Below are 14,853 nucleotides of genomic sequence, written 5' to 3'. Positions count from 1 at the left end.
TTAACATTTAATTTCAGTAAATTATAAAGTTGGCAATAATAAAATGGTATTTCTTTTTTAAAAACATCTTCAACATATTATTTAAAATTATTATTTATATTGTTTTTTAAAATAGATAAATTAAAACGTAAATAAATTTTTTTATTCATTTTTTTATTAACCTGAATATCCAACCCGCTATGTGAGACGATTAATCTTAGAGCGACTACCTGCTTTACAGATAGTCTGTAGTCACCCTATTTGAACCTCCGTGACCATAAGAGGATTTTTATTTCTCATTGGATTTAAACTCGTGACCTCCAGATACTTTTTACCTTTGAAGCCAAGCTAAAATCAATCAGTCACCACCTTTGTGGTTATTTTTTCGATTCATTACTGTCAATGAGTTCGAATTACTCTTATTTTACATAAAATTAAAAAAAATTTGGTATTATTCTAAAATATTTTAGTAGTATAATTAATGTTGAAAACTCTAAAATAAAAAAAAAAACTAACAACTTGTGATAAAAATTGTAGAGAATTTTAAATAATTTATCGAAATACAAAATATTAATTTTAAAAATATTTAAAAGCTTCATTATATTCCTCGTCCAAAACGAAAAGTTGTTCAACTTGTTAATCATTTTCTTAAAGTAATGTAATGTAATGTTCATGCAGTTTATATATTTTATAATAAGAAATACGTTGATTAATTATATTATATTTTATAAGAATCAATGAAAAAGTAGAAAGCAATTTATTGGTTTCTATGGGCTGAGAAAAGGCGGCGGCCGTTGTTTTAGTCGTCTAGTGACTTTCGCTGCTCCGGGCAACGCTGAACGCCATCATGTGCAAGTTGTGGTACGATATACGCTGCATTTATTTTCTTTCTTTCAAAGCATATATTTATAAATAAATAATTACACGAAAAGTTAATAGAAATACTCATTTTCAAGTGTCGAATTTATCTAATCATCATTTGTCTTTCCAAATTTCATTATTTTTTTAAGTGACTCCTCGATTTATGAAGGATCAAAATGTAAAAAATAATAAAATTTCGAGCATGATTCACAAGCGTTGGGACTAATTTTCATATTTGGTTGAGAACCATTTTCCTAAAATTTTTTATAGGTTGAGGAGTTGCTACTTACAAGAGTAGTGACATCTTTATAATATTAAGAGAAAAATAAATACGAAACCTAAAAATGGTTATTTTAACTAATTTCCCTAATTATAAAATATATTTATAAGTTTTGTTTGTTGTGTGTTTTATACATGGTTTTTAATTAATCAATCTAGCAAATGATGGAGATGTAGTTATGATCTTATCCAATCAAGCGTTTATATGGGTCTAGTTTTATTATGAATGTTGAATATTTTGATCACCCTTCATGTATTAATATTATGGGAATCACAATTTTCGACTATTCTCGGTGTTTTTCTAATCATTGTAGGTATCCTTGTGGCTTTGAGTTCGAATTTTCTTATCGTTACATGGTGTCTTTGGATTGAATGACACTGTTTGAACCAGAATCACTTAGACTTTTCATTTGCCTCGATTATCATTTGGATGGTTACAACTGGATACAAGATCCACAATTACTCAAGATGGAAGTTTTTTCGACGGAAAACAAAATCCAGGCACCTACCAATTGAATACAAGGATTTCAACGTGATACTCATATTAAACAAAATTGGGTGTAGGACACCAATAATTTATAAACGTTCTAATAGATCGCTTTATGGGATGATAAAAAATAAATAAAAAAAATGTCATATCTAAAGACGTTGTAATAAGTTTATAGAATTTTTTTGGACGTCTTAACAAGTTTTTATAAAAAAAACGTCGTATTAGCTATTTTATATGACATTATTTGAAAAAGTGTTTTGTAAAAACAAGTATCTTATAAAAAGATGAATTATAGGTCATTTTTATCAAAAGGGTCGTGTCATATAAAATTGCTAATGCGACACTTTGTAATAAAAGTTCATAAAAACTTTTTAAGGCGCCAAAAGGTGTCGCATAAACTTATTACAACGTCTTTAGATGCGTTGCTTTATTTTTTGGTTCTATAAATTAAGTCTTATAAAACAGCCTATTAAGACACTTAGAAATTGGTGGCGTTCTGTAAATCTAATTGTTGCAGTGTCAAAGTCGACAGATGCGGATATGAAACCACAAGATTATGATTGATAATTATTAGTATTTTAGAGTTCTCAACAATTTCAATTTCCAAGTGTTTAATATTTACAAATTTTAAACAATTTGTATAAGTTCTAAAGGATAGTCTTATTTTTGTATTTAAAATCATATAATTAAAATATTCTATGATCAGGATAAAACATTTTTTTATCGTATATTTATGTTAATAATAATAACAAATAAAACATTAAGTATTTTCAAATAATAAAAAGACAAAAACGACCTCAAGTGCTCCTCATTGCAGACTTCACTAACCTCTATTAACGGTTGTAAGTGAGAAAGACCAAAAAACAGAACAATCTGTAGACTATAACGACGACAAGTATAATAAACAGAATTTAGGATCGAAAACTGAAACATGTAGCCTAACTGTAACATAGGGACCCTCAATTTTAGTTTACCATTTGTTTTATTTTAGGCATTGGTTAGGATGTTATCACATATACAAACTTAAATTGATTATTACGCAACTAGTAACTAGATAGATACACTACAGAGATCCATAAAAAGAACTCGAGTTCGAAGCCTCACTCGGACCTGGTTTGAATACCCCTGAGCCTAGTGAGCTTGAAGCTCGGTCAGACCTGGCCTTCAAGTTCCGACGATGTAAAAGATTTCAAGGGCAAGACCGACAATGAAAAAACTTGGTTAAGCCCAAAAAGACCAGGCTGAAAAAACCTGATTGAGCCATTTTTTAACCGTGAAGATGAGACTAGATTGAGAACCCAAGTATCTTGTTGGTTACTAAAAACGAACCCAAAAAAGTATAGGACTTCTACATGTCTAAATACATACATTTGCTTACAAGTTTTGATAGAAACTTGTAATTGTATTTATTAAAACAAATAACACCAAATTTTGTCAAAATGATCAAATTACTGATTGTAAAAAATAATTTGAAAGAAATAAATACATTTTTTAAATTAAAAAGAAATAAATATATAAAGATCAAATCAAATATAAATCGTCTAAATGCTACACACTGTATAAACTAATCTCAGCCTTTGATTTTGTATAATTTAAATTTTTTAGACGGTTATAAAATCAGTTACAAATAAGGTGAAAAGTAAATTTGGGAACTGAATTAATCCACATCGTTGACATTGATTTGATAATCTACACGAACGGTTAAGATTAGTTTGAAGATGTGTTACAATTGGACGGTATGTATTCTAAGTTCTAAAATCTAAATACATAATTGGTTTAAGTTATTGGGCTTCTTTTTAGAGAAAAAGTAGGCCGATGCATTAGAGGCCAGTCCAACTCCTAAACCCTAGCCGAACTGGATGGTGTTGGTGATATAGGGTTACCTTTTGGCCACAAACCCTAATTCCTCTTATTTGCAGCTGAGGAGGGGAGGGGGATAGCGAGTGAGAAGGAGATGGTGTCGCTCAAGTTACAGAAGAGGCTCGCCGCCAGCGTCCTCAAGTGCGGTAGAGGCAAGGTTTGGCTTGATCCAAATGAAGGCAATGAGATCTCCATGGCCAACTCTCGTATGTTCTTACTCGGTTTCTCCCCCCTTTTTTTTTTAGTTTGATTTGCTTCTATCATATGTTTTTGTTGAAACTGTTACTAACAGATGAGCGTCTTCTATTTTGTTTTAAGTTGTGCTTATGATTGTGTTTATGTGAACTTTCTACATGTCTGTTGTTTTTATTCTTCGTCAGTTGATTTAATTTCGATTGCTTCAACTGATCATCGTATATTTTATTGAGTGTTTGCTATTGTATATTTTGTTAATCGCTTAGCTGGTTTATAGATTAGGGACGGGTTGGGTTCTTAGTATATTCTGGTGGTTTATCCACTGTTGGCGTTTCATTGTTGTTGCAAATTCGAGGCATATTGTAGGCATATCATGTATTTTAACTTACATTTTGTAAAGTTGTTAGTAGGGTGTTACAATTATATAAATTTACAAGCGTCTCGTGTATGCTGAAAATTCATAGACCATAGGATCTGAAGAACTCCAGTTTGATTAGGCATTTAGAACGAAAATAATGGATTAGTTCTTGATATCATTTATGCGATATTCTGTTTTCTTCAAAATGGTAACCATTTTATATAAGCATCACTAGGCTCATTTGGAAATTGAAAATGTAAAATAGAGTGTTGTTATTGCAAGTGCTCATGTTGTGATTTTTTCTCTTCTGGATGACTGCAGGTCAGAACATCAGGAAGTTGGTCAAGGATGGCTTCATCATTAGGAAGCCAACCAAGATTCATTCAAGATCACGAGCTCGTCGCATGAAGGAGGCGAAGAGAAAAGGGCGTCATTCTGGATATGGTATTCATCTTTATTTTTAATCCTTAATGGCTATGCAGGATAATTATATCAGACTTCATTTAGTTTTTCAACTACAATGATATTTGAGCATTCAATTTACTAACGATCTGTAGATTGTGTCTGTGGACATAAGCTAAATTGGGTGTACCCAACATATAGGCAGCTTAACTTAGTCAAATGGAAATATTAGACATGTTTTGCTATTGTATACACATTATTTTTAATGCAGCTTTGTCTGATAGTACACATGTGATAGCCTTTAGGTAAACGTGGAAATATACAAAATTGGTTTTACCTTCACGAAATAGTCTGCTCCACCTCCTCTATTTGAGGTAGAGGTCACGTATGCTTATATCCCACCCTCGAGACCCTTTAATGGGATATGTTGTGTTTGTTTAGTTTGGCTTTTGGTTTAGCCAACATATTGGCTGTTAATTTAGTCTTTGAATTAATGAAACTAGTAAACAAGTTTTGCTGTTGTAAACACATCCTCTTAAACTCAGTCGTGTCTAACTGTACACCTTTGATAGTCTTTTAGGTAAATGTGGACATGTGCTAAATTGGGTTTTGGCCAACAAACAGGCTCCCCACCTCTACTCTTTGAGGTTGAGTTCTGGTCTGCAGTCATCCCACCACCAATAGGTGGGACATGCTGGATTTGTTTTTTTTGGTTATTGGTTTACCCAACATTTTGGCTGTTTAATTTAGTCACTGAATTAATGAAAATAGTAAGACATGTTTTGCTAGCAGCTTTATTGTTTTGGGGTATATGTCAAGTCTGTGTGCATCTCATTTTCTCTGGTCCCTACTTTTAAGTAAGATTTACTGGGTCGGGATGGTTAAGTTTGGTTCAGTAAGACACAAGGTCTGTTCTGCAGACATCCCACCCCCAATATCCCGCCTCTGGTGGGACATGCTGGATTTGTTTTGTTTGGTGATTGGCTTACCCATCATTTTGGCTTTTTAAATAGTCACTGAATTAATGAAAGTAGTAAGACATGTTTTGCTAGCAGCTTTATTGTTTTGGGGTATATGTCAGGTCTGTGTGCATCTCATTTTTTCTGGACCCTACTTTTAAGTAAGATTTACTGGGTCGGGTTGGTTTGGTTTAGTAAGACATGTTTTGCTGTTTGCTGTTTATGTATATCTTTCTAAATGCAGATGTGCCTAATAGTACAGTTGTGTGACGGTGTTTAGGTAAACGTAAGGGTACCAGGGAGGCAAGGTTGCCAACAAAGATTTTGTGGATGAGGAGGATGAGGGTGCTTAGGCGTTTGCTTCGCAAGTATCGAGAGTCTAAGAAGATTGACAAACATATGTACCATGATATGTACATGAAGGTGAAGGGTAATGTATTCAAGAATAAGCGTGTGTTGATGGAGAGTATTCACAAATCGAAGGCTGAGAAGGCTAGAGAGAAGACATTATCTGACCAGTTTGAGGCTAAGCGTGCAAAGAACAAGGCAAGCAGGGAAAGAAAGTTGGCTCGAAGGGAGGAGCGTCTGGCTCAGGTATTTGTTACCATTTGTTGAAATCCAATGAGTTTAGATTATCCGACTAAGATCAGTCTAAGATCAGACTACTGATTCTGATCCGTGCTGATCCAATCCAATCCTTCGGATCATTGGATTGGGTTAGGTTTAATCTCTTGGATCTTACTGTTGCTTATCTACTCTTTTGATCCAATTCTAACCATTTAGTCCCCACCATTTCAACCAGTTATTCATATATGTTTTCTAATTTTTTAGACACTGCATAGTACATACAAGTGTTTATTGATAACCAGTATTGAAGTATTATCACATAAATATGTTTACTAATTGGATGGTAGTTGAAATGTAATGGGATTGGTTCAGTTTTATTGGATTATTGACTATCTTGAACCAACCAATTTGATTTGGTTGTTGAAAATTTAGATCCTGTTTGATCCAATTTTGGCCAGTTCTAACTAGGATTTAAGAAGCAGTTTGAAGCGTATGCCTCGAGTGCACCTCTTGGACCCTCAACAAGGCTTCTGCCTTGGTTCAATGAGTCGGTGAGGCGTGTGAGGTGTTGTTGAGGCGTATGTCTTAGATGATCTGCTTTAGTATTGTTCTTTTTGGCTTTTTTATAAGCTTTACCCCAGTAGCCCCAATGTGTACTTTTAATATTTTAAAAAGCCAGAAAGCTAGTACTTTATCTTCTCAATCAAAAAGTGTGGTTTGACCCTTTCTCTTCATCCAAGCAACCAATTTTTCCACACCTTCTCGGTCTATTTCATGGTTTCACTCTTTCTTCTGTCAAGAACCACTGAACCAGTGCCCCTAATAATTTACTGTTGTATATATATACATATTTTGGTGTATGTATATCTTTGAGGCATGCGCCTTGCCTCAAGGAGAAAACGGCTTGAGATTCTGCCTTCTAAAACCATGGTTCTAATTTGATAGCTCGGTTTTTAATTGTAATCTTGATGTTTTCTTCTTTTATTGTATTCAGGGCCCACAGGAGAAAGTTCCCGCTCCTGCAGCACAACCTGCACAGTGAGTTGTTGACAATAACTTGCCTCTATTTTGCTTTAAATTGTTAAGAAATTTGAGTCTTTTGAGTAATGTATTGTCTTACATTTCTTTCAGGGCATCAAAGAAATCCAGGAAATGAGATCTAGAAATGATATCTGGATGGCAATATCAGGGATGAAGAAAGTTGATGCTTTTATTTGTCTTAAAGTTTTGTTCTTTGATCTTTTGCCCTCTTTGATTTTGTTGGGAGACGGTTATATTAATCTTTATTCAAGGATGGTTTTGGTTCTTCTGAGTTGCACTTGCCATTATCTTTGGATTTCTAGGCCTCTCCAACCATAATAGATATTTTGCACCAGGAAAAACTAGGCGTGTTGGTGGCTTGGTTTAGTGTGCTTTGGAGCCAAACCGTAAACCTCTTTTCACATGTGTGGTTTATGTGATGTGTGGGTGGTTTTTGTGAGTTGTATCTAACATACTTTACATCTACAATCCAATGATTAAAACTTTATCACAAAACCAACAGTAATGTGAATTTAGTCCAAACAAATAGAAAGTTCAAATTCATCTGAGAAAACTAGAAGTGTTGCATAATAAAAAATAGTTTTAAGAGCAGTAGCCTCATTATATATAAATAAAATGTGTGGTGTAGTTCGACTCTGGTTTGTTTTGATCTCATAACTGCAAACTGCACCGTGCTTGCGCTGTGGGTAGTCTGTGTGCAGTTTAGATGCGCATCTGAGATAAAACCTGATTTCGTGCTGAAATTTTTTAGCTCCTAACTCGGGACAAAACGTACAATTTGCCGAAACATACTCGAATGATTTCGAGTTTCCACAAAACTTTACATGACGCCTTTGTAACATGAGCAAAAGTGATTATAATAAAGAAAACTTGTTTTTGGATCAATGTTTTATGGGACATTCATTCAGCCAATGCACCTGTTAACACGTAACATTTATTTTCCACTTGTTAATGTATTGATATGTTTTACGAGACCATTCTGCATTGCTCTTGGAATGATGAATGTCGTAAGTTGCAATGTTTAATTAAGATACAGAATAGACCAACTCTCAATGCATGGGCTTCTATAAGATCGACTCACAAACTACAAATGGTCATCATATATACTCTTAACTTTTCTGGAAGGGTGTTCCAGACTATGCCTGGACTAATCCCAGCAAACTGTAAGAAATCCGCCCTGATAAACTCAATGACCACAATTGTTGTGTACGCCTGAAGTCGAACTCTGGTCTATTTTACCATCAATTTTTCTGCTACAAGTCGTTAATTAATTACTACCTTGATATTTATTTGCAGAAAAAGAGTTTTTTTTTGCAAAAAAGGATGTCATTACCATCCAATTGGTTATGTAAGCTAGAAACTCCTATGGTAAAGTGACTCTCTCTCGAGTTGTCGATGTTTGATCAGTTCGCCACTGCCAATATGGGTTCGTGCTTTCGGAACCATAAGTTGTTGCATGGTTGGGTCAACTGGGGGGTAGTTGCAGTGGGCGAGTTTCACCAGGAATGTAACTGTTGTACCCTTCCCCAACCCTCCACTTTCGATCCAAATGTGGCCTCCCATCAGATTTACAAACCTGCAAATCATAGTTATCGTAATTAAGATGATACACAAACGGGATTTCAGAATGAAGAATTGAATACTCTCTCCTTCCAAAAACCACTGTCCGGGTTTTTATTTTAGGGTCCATTTACCAAAGGCTTACCCAGCAAGCGCTTATCAGGTCACTTACCTTACCGGATGAACAAGGACTGAGATTTGGTAAGTGAGGGTGACGGCTCTTACCTGATTAGCGCTTACCGGGTAAATTGTTTTGATGGATTAAAATCTTACATGGTAAGATGAGGGTGTTGACTCTTACAGGTAAGTTACCAGGTAAACGGGACCTTGGTTTTTCCCAAAATAAGTTATTTACTTTCCAATTCTAAGCTTCTTTACCTCTTTATTATTAAGAGTGAAACTGTCCTCATTTAGTCAACTAAGAAATGTAGTAAATACACAATTCTGAAAACTGTGTGCCATTTTTTTATAGTAGACGTTTATTTTGCGAAAGAGGAAGTACAGAAACAAATAATACCTTTTGCATATGGCAAGTCCAAGACCTGCACCATTAGTGGTTCGGTTGGATGCACTGCGAGGCTCCGAAAACTTTGTAAAAATGTGTGGAATGTCTTGTTGTTTGATCCCAGACCCAGAATCCTTCACCTGCATCGATGAATGTTGTGAATGCAAAAAACTTTGAGCTGCTTGTTTGGATAAAGATCACCGAAACCAACTCAAAAAGGGTTTTTCTTGAAGTTACAATGATATTTGTTTAGAATCCAAGGTTAATGAGTAAGGGCTTTTTTGTTAGCAGCTTAATGAGCTTAAAGAGGCCACAACTTATTCGGTCGGCTATACATGACTGTTTGGTAGTGGCTTAATGATATATAAAGTGACTTATTCGGTAAGCTTCCCGGGGGGAGCTTTATGTAGAAAGCCAAGTTTTTCTTCGAACCTACCCCTTCCAATCAAAAGGCATGCCCCTCCTTCCATCTAGAAGAAAGTCCTCACAAACAACAAACTTCCCGATCTATACAGATAGATTAATCCACACATAGTTTTAATTATACAAAACTTAATGGAAAACCATCCAAACAGCCCCTAAATCTCTTTTGGGGGTCCTATGGTCAAATGATATTCCCTCCAAAAAAAATTTGATCACGACCTTTTGACTGGTTTGAGAATACCCCTGATCAACAGAAAGAATGCCACTTCCATACACAAGAATGCCTACAAAATTGTTAGAAGGTCATGAATGTAAAAAGCACTTGTCAGGAAGTCATTTAGCTAAAAGTAACCCCTTCATTGTGTTATTCAATTTTCATTCGAACATCAGATAAAAATATATGGTGAATACTCGTGCAACGACTCGGTTCAGTGTGTGAGAACACATGAAACCCCGTTAGATTACTCTCTAAAAAAGCACTTGAGAGAAGCAAAGTTCCAAGTTCCAACAAATATTGAGGAGAAATGGTCAAGTCTAGCAAATACTGACCTGCACAAGTAGGTAGAAGAGACCATCAGTCAAAGTAGGGCAGAAGTCGGGAGTTTGCCACTCTTGTAAATAATCTGGACTCAAAACGGAGGCTTGAATTGAAACGTAACCCCCCTTGGTGAACTTCACCGCGTTACCAGCAACGTTCAAGATAATTTGCATAAGACGCTTTTCATCACCAATGCCATATGGAGGTAGGTCGAGATCACAGTTCAGTGTCATGGATGTGTTTTTCACAGATGCTATAGGATTTATCAATCCAATGACCTATAAACAGCGATAAATAATGAGCCGTATTCGTGCATGCCATGGATGTCCAAACCGATGAATTTAAGCTAGAAGTTACCTCTTTGAATAGCCCGTGAAGGTTGAACACTTCATTTTCCAATTCTAAGCTACCATCTTCTAGTCTAGAGAGGTCCAGAACATCATTTACGAGTGCTGCTAGAAGGTTGCTACTCTTAAGTATGGTCTCTATCATGGCCCTTTGTTCGGGAGTAAGCTCAGTTTCCAAGAGAAGTGAAGACAATGCTATAATTGCATGCATAGGTGTTCTCATTTCGTGATTCATGACAGCAAGGAAATCATTACGAGCATGGATAGCCATCTCTGCTTCTTGTCGAGCCAAGTTCAAAGCAAAATTCTGATCCATGAGCTGGTCACGGGCTCGCATAGATTCTTCTAGGATTGCAGCATGAGAAAGAGCCACAGCAACCTAAGCAATACATCGCAGTAAGTTTAGCACTAGGATAAAGAAAAAGGTCGAACTACAATTCGGCAATCCTTCGTTAATCTTAAGCATCATATATGCAATAAGAATAAGGTGGAGCACCAAAAGAATAACCTTTCAAGATGAATTTCTTGGTGGATCTTTAGGGTATATGCCAATACTAGTCACTGCTAGTTAGTTGGCATAAACTATTTGCAATCAAAGACCAATAATGATCAAGGGTGAAGCGAATGGGAAGCTCTCATAAAGATAATAAAGATACAAATAGTAAAAACAAGGAGATAGCAAAAAGGATCACTAGCACAAGGGCAAATTTCGCTGAAGTCTCAGAAGATTCAAAGATTATCTTTTAATAAAATAAACGGTTGTGACATGTTCAATCATTGGTGGAAGCAAATGCCTCCTTCATGGTATCAACCCTTTGTGCAACATAAAGGCTTTGTTATTTATCCATCTATTCATAATTGGTAATGGTCTTCATGTAAATTGTCATGCAGTTTTAATTAGGTGAACACCTTTGAGTCAATAAGAAGTCATAGTCATTGGGACTTCGTTGGTGGTATAAGAAATAAAGGAGTTTTGAAATTATTTATGGGATCACAAAATATGGGCTCACCATCTAAGGCACTTCATCCAGTATGTATCTCTATTATCGACTCTTTTAAGAATAGAAAATGAATCTACTTTCCCAATAATTGTAAGGACATTCTTGATGCCAAGCTAGTTGAGGGAAAATGAAGTTCAACATTTCCCTCTTGGTTAATTTTAGGATGCATGAAGTAAGATTATGGATATAAGCAAAACATCAAGACAGTCAGCATATATACCTGGTCAGCAACAACCGTTACAAGTTCCAATTCATGGTCGCGCCACTTTCTTACACCATTCAGAGGAAGAATCAAGACCATCACAGCATAACTTTTTGCGGAGTTATCAGGCCAATTGTCGATTTCAAAATTCGAGAGATGCAGAAGAGGCACCCGAACAGCAACAACTTCAGGCGGACTGTAGGTTCCAACAGGGGTTCTAATCCTAGCCAGTGGGCAATTATGCGGAATCCTTATTACTTCAGCACTATTGAACACTTTGGTGATTATGGGGAGGTTAATTGGAACTGTGGAGCCAAAAGGTATTAGATTGTGCAAAGAGTGAGAAAGCTGAAGGATCATCCCCTTTCTTGATGGCATCCACAGAACACATTCCTCAAGATCCAAAGTCCTACCAAGCTCAATAAGAGTAGTTTTCAATATAGTGTGCCTGTCAAGGGTGCTTCTAATTTCATGTGTCAGCATTCTAACATGCCTTCCAGTTTCTTCCTGCTTAATGATCAACCCCATTTCCCTACCAAGATCTTCAGTTCTTTGCTTTAAGAACAATTCTCTTGTTTTCACACTCAATAGGTCAGGTATAATGTGAACAAGCATCAAAGCAGTCACACATGAGACGAAAGCGGTAGACAGTTTCGCCACAGTCATTACAATAGCAACAGTTTTGGAGTGGGATGAGAATGTCCAAAGATTTATAAAATGCGTCGCTCCACAGAGAACAATAAAAGCACCAAACTGCATAAGCACCCATCTATATGGGAAGAATGCTGATTTCTGGACGAAATATATAAGTTCCAATGGAATGGAGAAATAGGCAAAAGCAATGAAGAAATCAGATATATACTGATACTTGACCAAAAGCTCATCAGCAGGCCATTGAGGCTCGAAACAGTCACAGGAATCCATTCTCCGTCTACAGCTTCAGAAAGCTGCAATTGAATCATCTCAGTAACAAAGTGATAACATAATTGATGCAGCTCATGATCTCTAACACTTCAAGGATCGTCATGTAAGAGTATTTTGAAGAGATTCTGGAGCTTACATACGAGATCCACAAACATAGTTGTTTCGTTTCACAAGTACAAACTACCAGACTTAAAAAAAATGTTCAATTCGAAGTGTTGATTAAATACATCGCCTGAGTTATCTTCGATGTGATTGAATTAAAACTCGAACTTAGAACAAATCGAATCTAACTTGAAAAATCAAAAAGTTTAGGGCAACAGGAGCAACATACAAAAATCTTCAACTTAGTGATTGATGTTACAGAAAAATGTAAATCAAACATGAAATTTTTCAGGATCATTAAAAAAAAAAACAAAGTCTGAGTAAAGTATAGATAAGATCAAAAAGCAGAAAAGATAACCTTCGAGGAAGAACATGAGAGATTGATGGAGGCTAAAACACTAGATTCAGTTGAGAAAGATGTTGAGCATTCCATTATCTGTGATCGAGCAGAGAAAAGCGTAGGGATAGGGTTCATCAGTTGCCATTTACGGAAAGGGTGCCAAACTCGAATCAATGTATGGAAATTCTAATGGCTTCCCACCGATTTGATTGCAAACTGGTTTCCTTCCAAAAATGATTTTGATGATTTTTTTTGGTTTGGTTTGGTGGTATTTAAATATTTACAAACGTTTAGTCGGAATAAAATATTGAAATCAAGGTTTTGTTGGGATTTATTTATTAGTATTAAATAAGTCAGTTGTAGTCGTAGATGACACAATATCATATCATTTGTATTAATATTTGGAAAAATCATCAAAATAATTAAAATATACGGTATTTTGTATTAATAAAATAATAATTTTTCAGATATTTTTACAAAATAGCCACTTAGATCATTCTTGACGGGCATGTTGACTAAAAAAATAGACAAGAGGACCCATATGTATCTGATTTGGAGGACACAAAATTTAACTTTTATCTAAAAATGGGGATCGCCCCCACCTATCACCAGATCGCCCTTGGGGGCGATCCTACCCCTACTTTGATTGCTATTTTGTTCTCTACTAAGGACATCGATTTGACAATTAGAGAATGTTTTTCAATAAATATGAGATGATTTTGACTGGTATTTTATCTATTTTAGGATAAAAAGTCTGAAAAATGACTATTTTATTAATACGTATATTTTGATTGTTTTGATGATTTTCCCTTAATATTTTAATCTTATAAATGTTTTTAATTGCAAAATTAAATAATAAATTAGGATAAAGAAGAGTAAAAGTATTTAGAGAATATTTATCTTAAATGGTTTGAATATCGTAAAATATCCACGTTTATTATTTACTATAAACGGGAACATAAGGGATGCTTGCCGCACTCGTTTGTCTTATTGTCTTTCAATTCACAACAAAAAAACAGCTTTGCAACTATTCACTATGTATAGAGAGAGATAATATAAATAAGATACAAACCATGGAAATGTTACAAATCAATCTCGACCGTCTATTTAATCTAACAAATCTTTGGTCTCATAAAGATATTGATTGTTTTCAAATATAAAACGTTGACCATAATTAATAAACTCTCATCATTTTTATAAATATTTAAATCATAACAAATGAACTTTTATCATTTTTGTAAATATCTTAATTGAATGGTTTGTATGACTTGAATTTTAAGTAATATATATCAATAGACAATATTTAATACATAAAAAATGATTTTTAATTTTTTTTATCAAATGTTTTATAATATAATATAGGTAAATATTCTTTTAATATTTTCTTTTTACCTTTTTATAATATTTAATCTTATTATTTAAATTAATTCATATAAAACAAGAAAAAAACCATAATACTACCCTAACTTCAAAAGAATACCTCTTTTTGGACGTAAACTTATAATTGAGTCAGCATAAATAATTGATATTTTTAAAGAAAATTTATGGTTTTTAAATTAAAATATTAAAAACTGTTGGGGGAAAAATATAAAGAAGAGTGTTTAAGTTTGATTGATTAAAAAAATGGCGTTTTTTCTGTTGGATGCATGCACCTGCAGCTGCAGCTGCACCTGCCCTGCCCGGCTGGCTGCCCTTTATCATGGCGGTCAACAAAGAAAGATGCATTGTATTTGTGTGTTGATATGACATGCAACTTTATCATTATTCCCTTGAAAACAAGCACACCTATTTTAACATTTTATTTTTCATTCTAAATTTTTTTAAAATAAATCAGAGTATAACTATTACAAAACAAAAAAAAGTTATTTTGACCGACCAAATTTACCTCTTAACCATTTTTTTCATATTTTCTAAAAGAAT

General features: G+C 34.6%; 2 protein-coding genes across 3 annotated transcripts; one reads left to right on the top strand and one right to left on the bottom strand.

Moving 5' to 3' along the window:
- The first annotated feature begins 3,434 nt into the window (after positions 1–3,434).
- Positions 3,435–7,257, top strand: LOC112507242 (60S ribosomal protein L19-1). Its single transcript, XM_025111726.1, has 5 exons — positions 3,435–3,675; positions 4,344–4,466; positions 5,664–5,977; positions 6,945–6,988; positions 7,082–7,257. Exons 1-5 carry the CDS (start codon positions 3,564–3,566, stop codon positions 7,104–7,106), a joined length of 618 nt encoding a protein of 205 aa, XP_024967494.1. The 5' UTR covers positions 3,435–3,563; the 3' UTR covers positions 7,107–7,257.
- Positions 7,258–7,987: 730 nt separating this feature from the next.
- Positions 7,988–13,144, bottom strand: LOC112506567 (ethylene response sensor 1-like). Of its 2 annotated transcripts, XM_025110706.1 has the most exons (7): positions 12,952–13,144; positions 12,441–12,514; positions 11,586–12,359; positions 10,375–10,743; positions 10,029–10,295; positions 9,069–9,196; positions 7,988–8,567 (listed from the first exon to the last, which is right to left on the bottom strand). In XM_025110706.1, the coding sequence occupies exons 2-7, from the start codon at positions 12,489–12,491 to the stop codon at positions 8,345–8,347; spliced, it is 1,812 nt and encodes a 603-aa protein (XP_024966474.1). In that variant the 5' UTR covers positions 12,492–12,514; positions 12,952–13,144; the 3' UTR covers positions 7,988–8,344. The 2 variants fall into 2 exon arrangements, with proteins under 2 accessions (XP_024966474.1, XP_024966473.1); XM_025110705.1 differs by having other exon boundaries at positions 11,586–12,514.
- Between the last annotated feature and the right edge of the window lie 1,709 nt (positions 13,145–14,853).

The sequence above is a fragment of the Cynara cardunculus genome (assembly GCF_001531365.2).
Source record: "Cynara cardunculus var. scolymus isolate 2C chromosome LG 2, CcrdV1, whole genome shotgun sequence".
In the NCBI taxonomy this organism is placed as follows: Eukaryota; Viridiplantae; Streptophyta; class Magnoliopsida; order Asterales; family Asteraceae; genus Cynara; species Cynara cardunculus.
Note: the sequence above shows the minus strand (reverse complement) of the source record. Positions and strands in the feature narration are given on the sequence as shown.

Excerpts from the sequence above, each read along its gene's own strand:
- LOC112507242 (XM_025111726.1), top strand. The coding sequence starts at position 3,564 with ATGGTGTCGCTCAAGTTACAGAAGAGGCTCGCCGCCAGCGTCCTCAAG. Across the intron at positions 4,467-5,663 it reads AGGGCGTCATTCTGGATATG|GTAAACGTAAGGGTACCAGG; the intron begins GTATTCATCTTT and ends GACGGTGTTTAG. Across the intron at positions 6,989-7,081 it reads CCTGCAGCACAACCTGCACA|GGCATCAAAGAAATCCAGGA; the intron begins GTGAGTTGTTGA and ends CATTTCTTTCAG.
- LOC112506567 (XM_025110705.1), bottom strand. The coding sequence starts at position 12,491 with ATGGATTCCTGTGACTGTTTCGAGCCTCAATGGCCTGCTGATGAGCTT. Across the intron at positions 10,296-10,374 it reads TTCACGGGCTATTCAAAGAG|GTCATTGGATTGATAAATCC; the intron begins GTAACTTCTAGC and ends CGCTGTTTATAG. Across the intron at positions 9,197-10,028 it reads TCTTCTACCTACTTGTGCAG|GTGAAGGATTCTGGGTCTGG; the intron begins GTCAGTATTTGC and ends TCATCGATGCAG.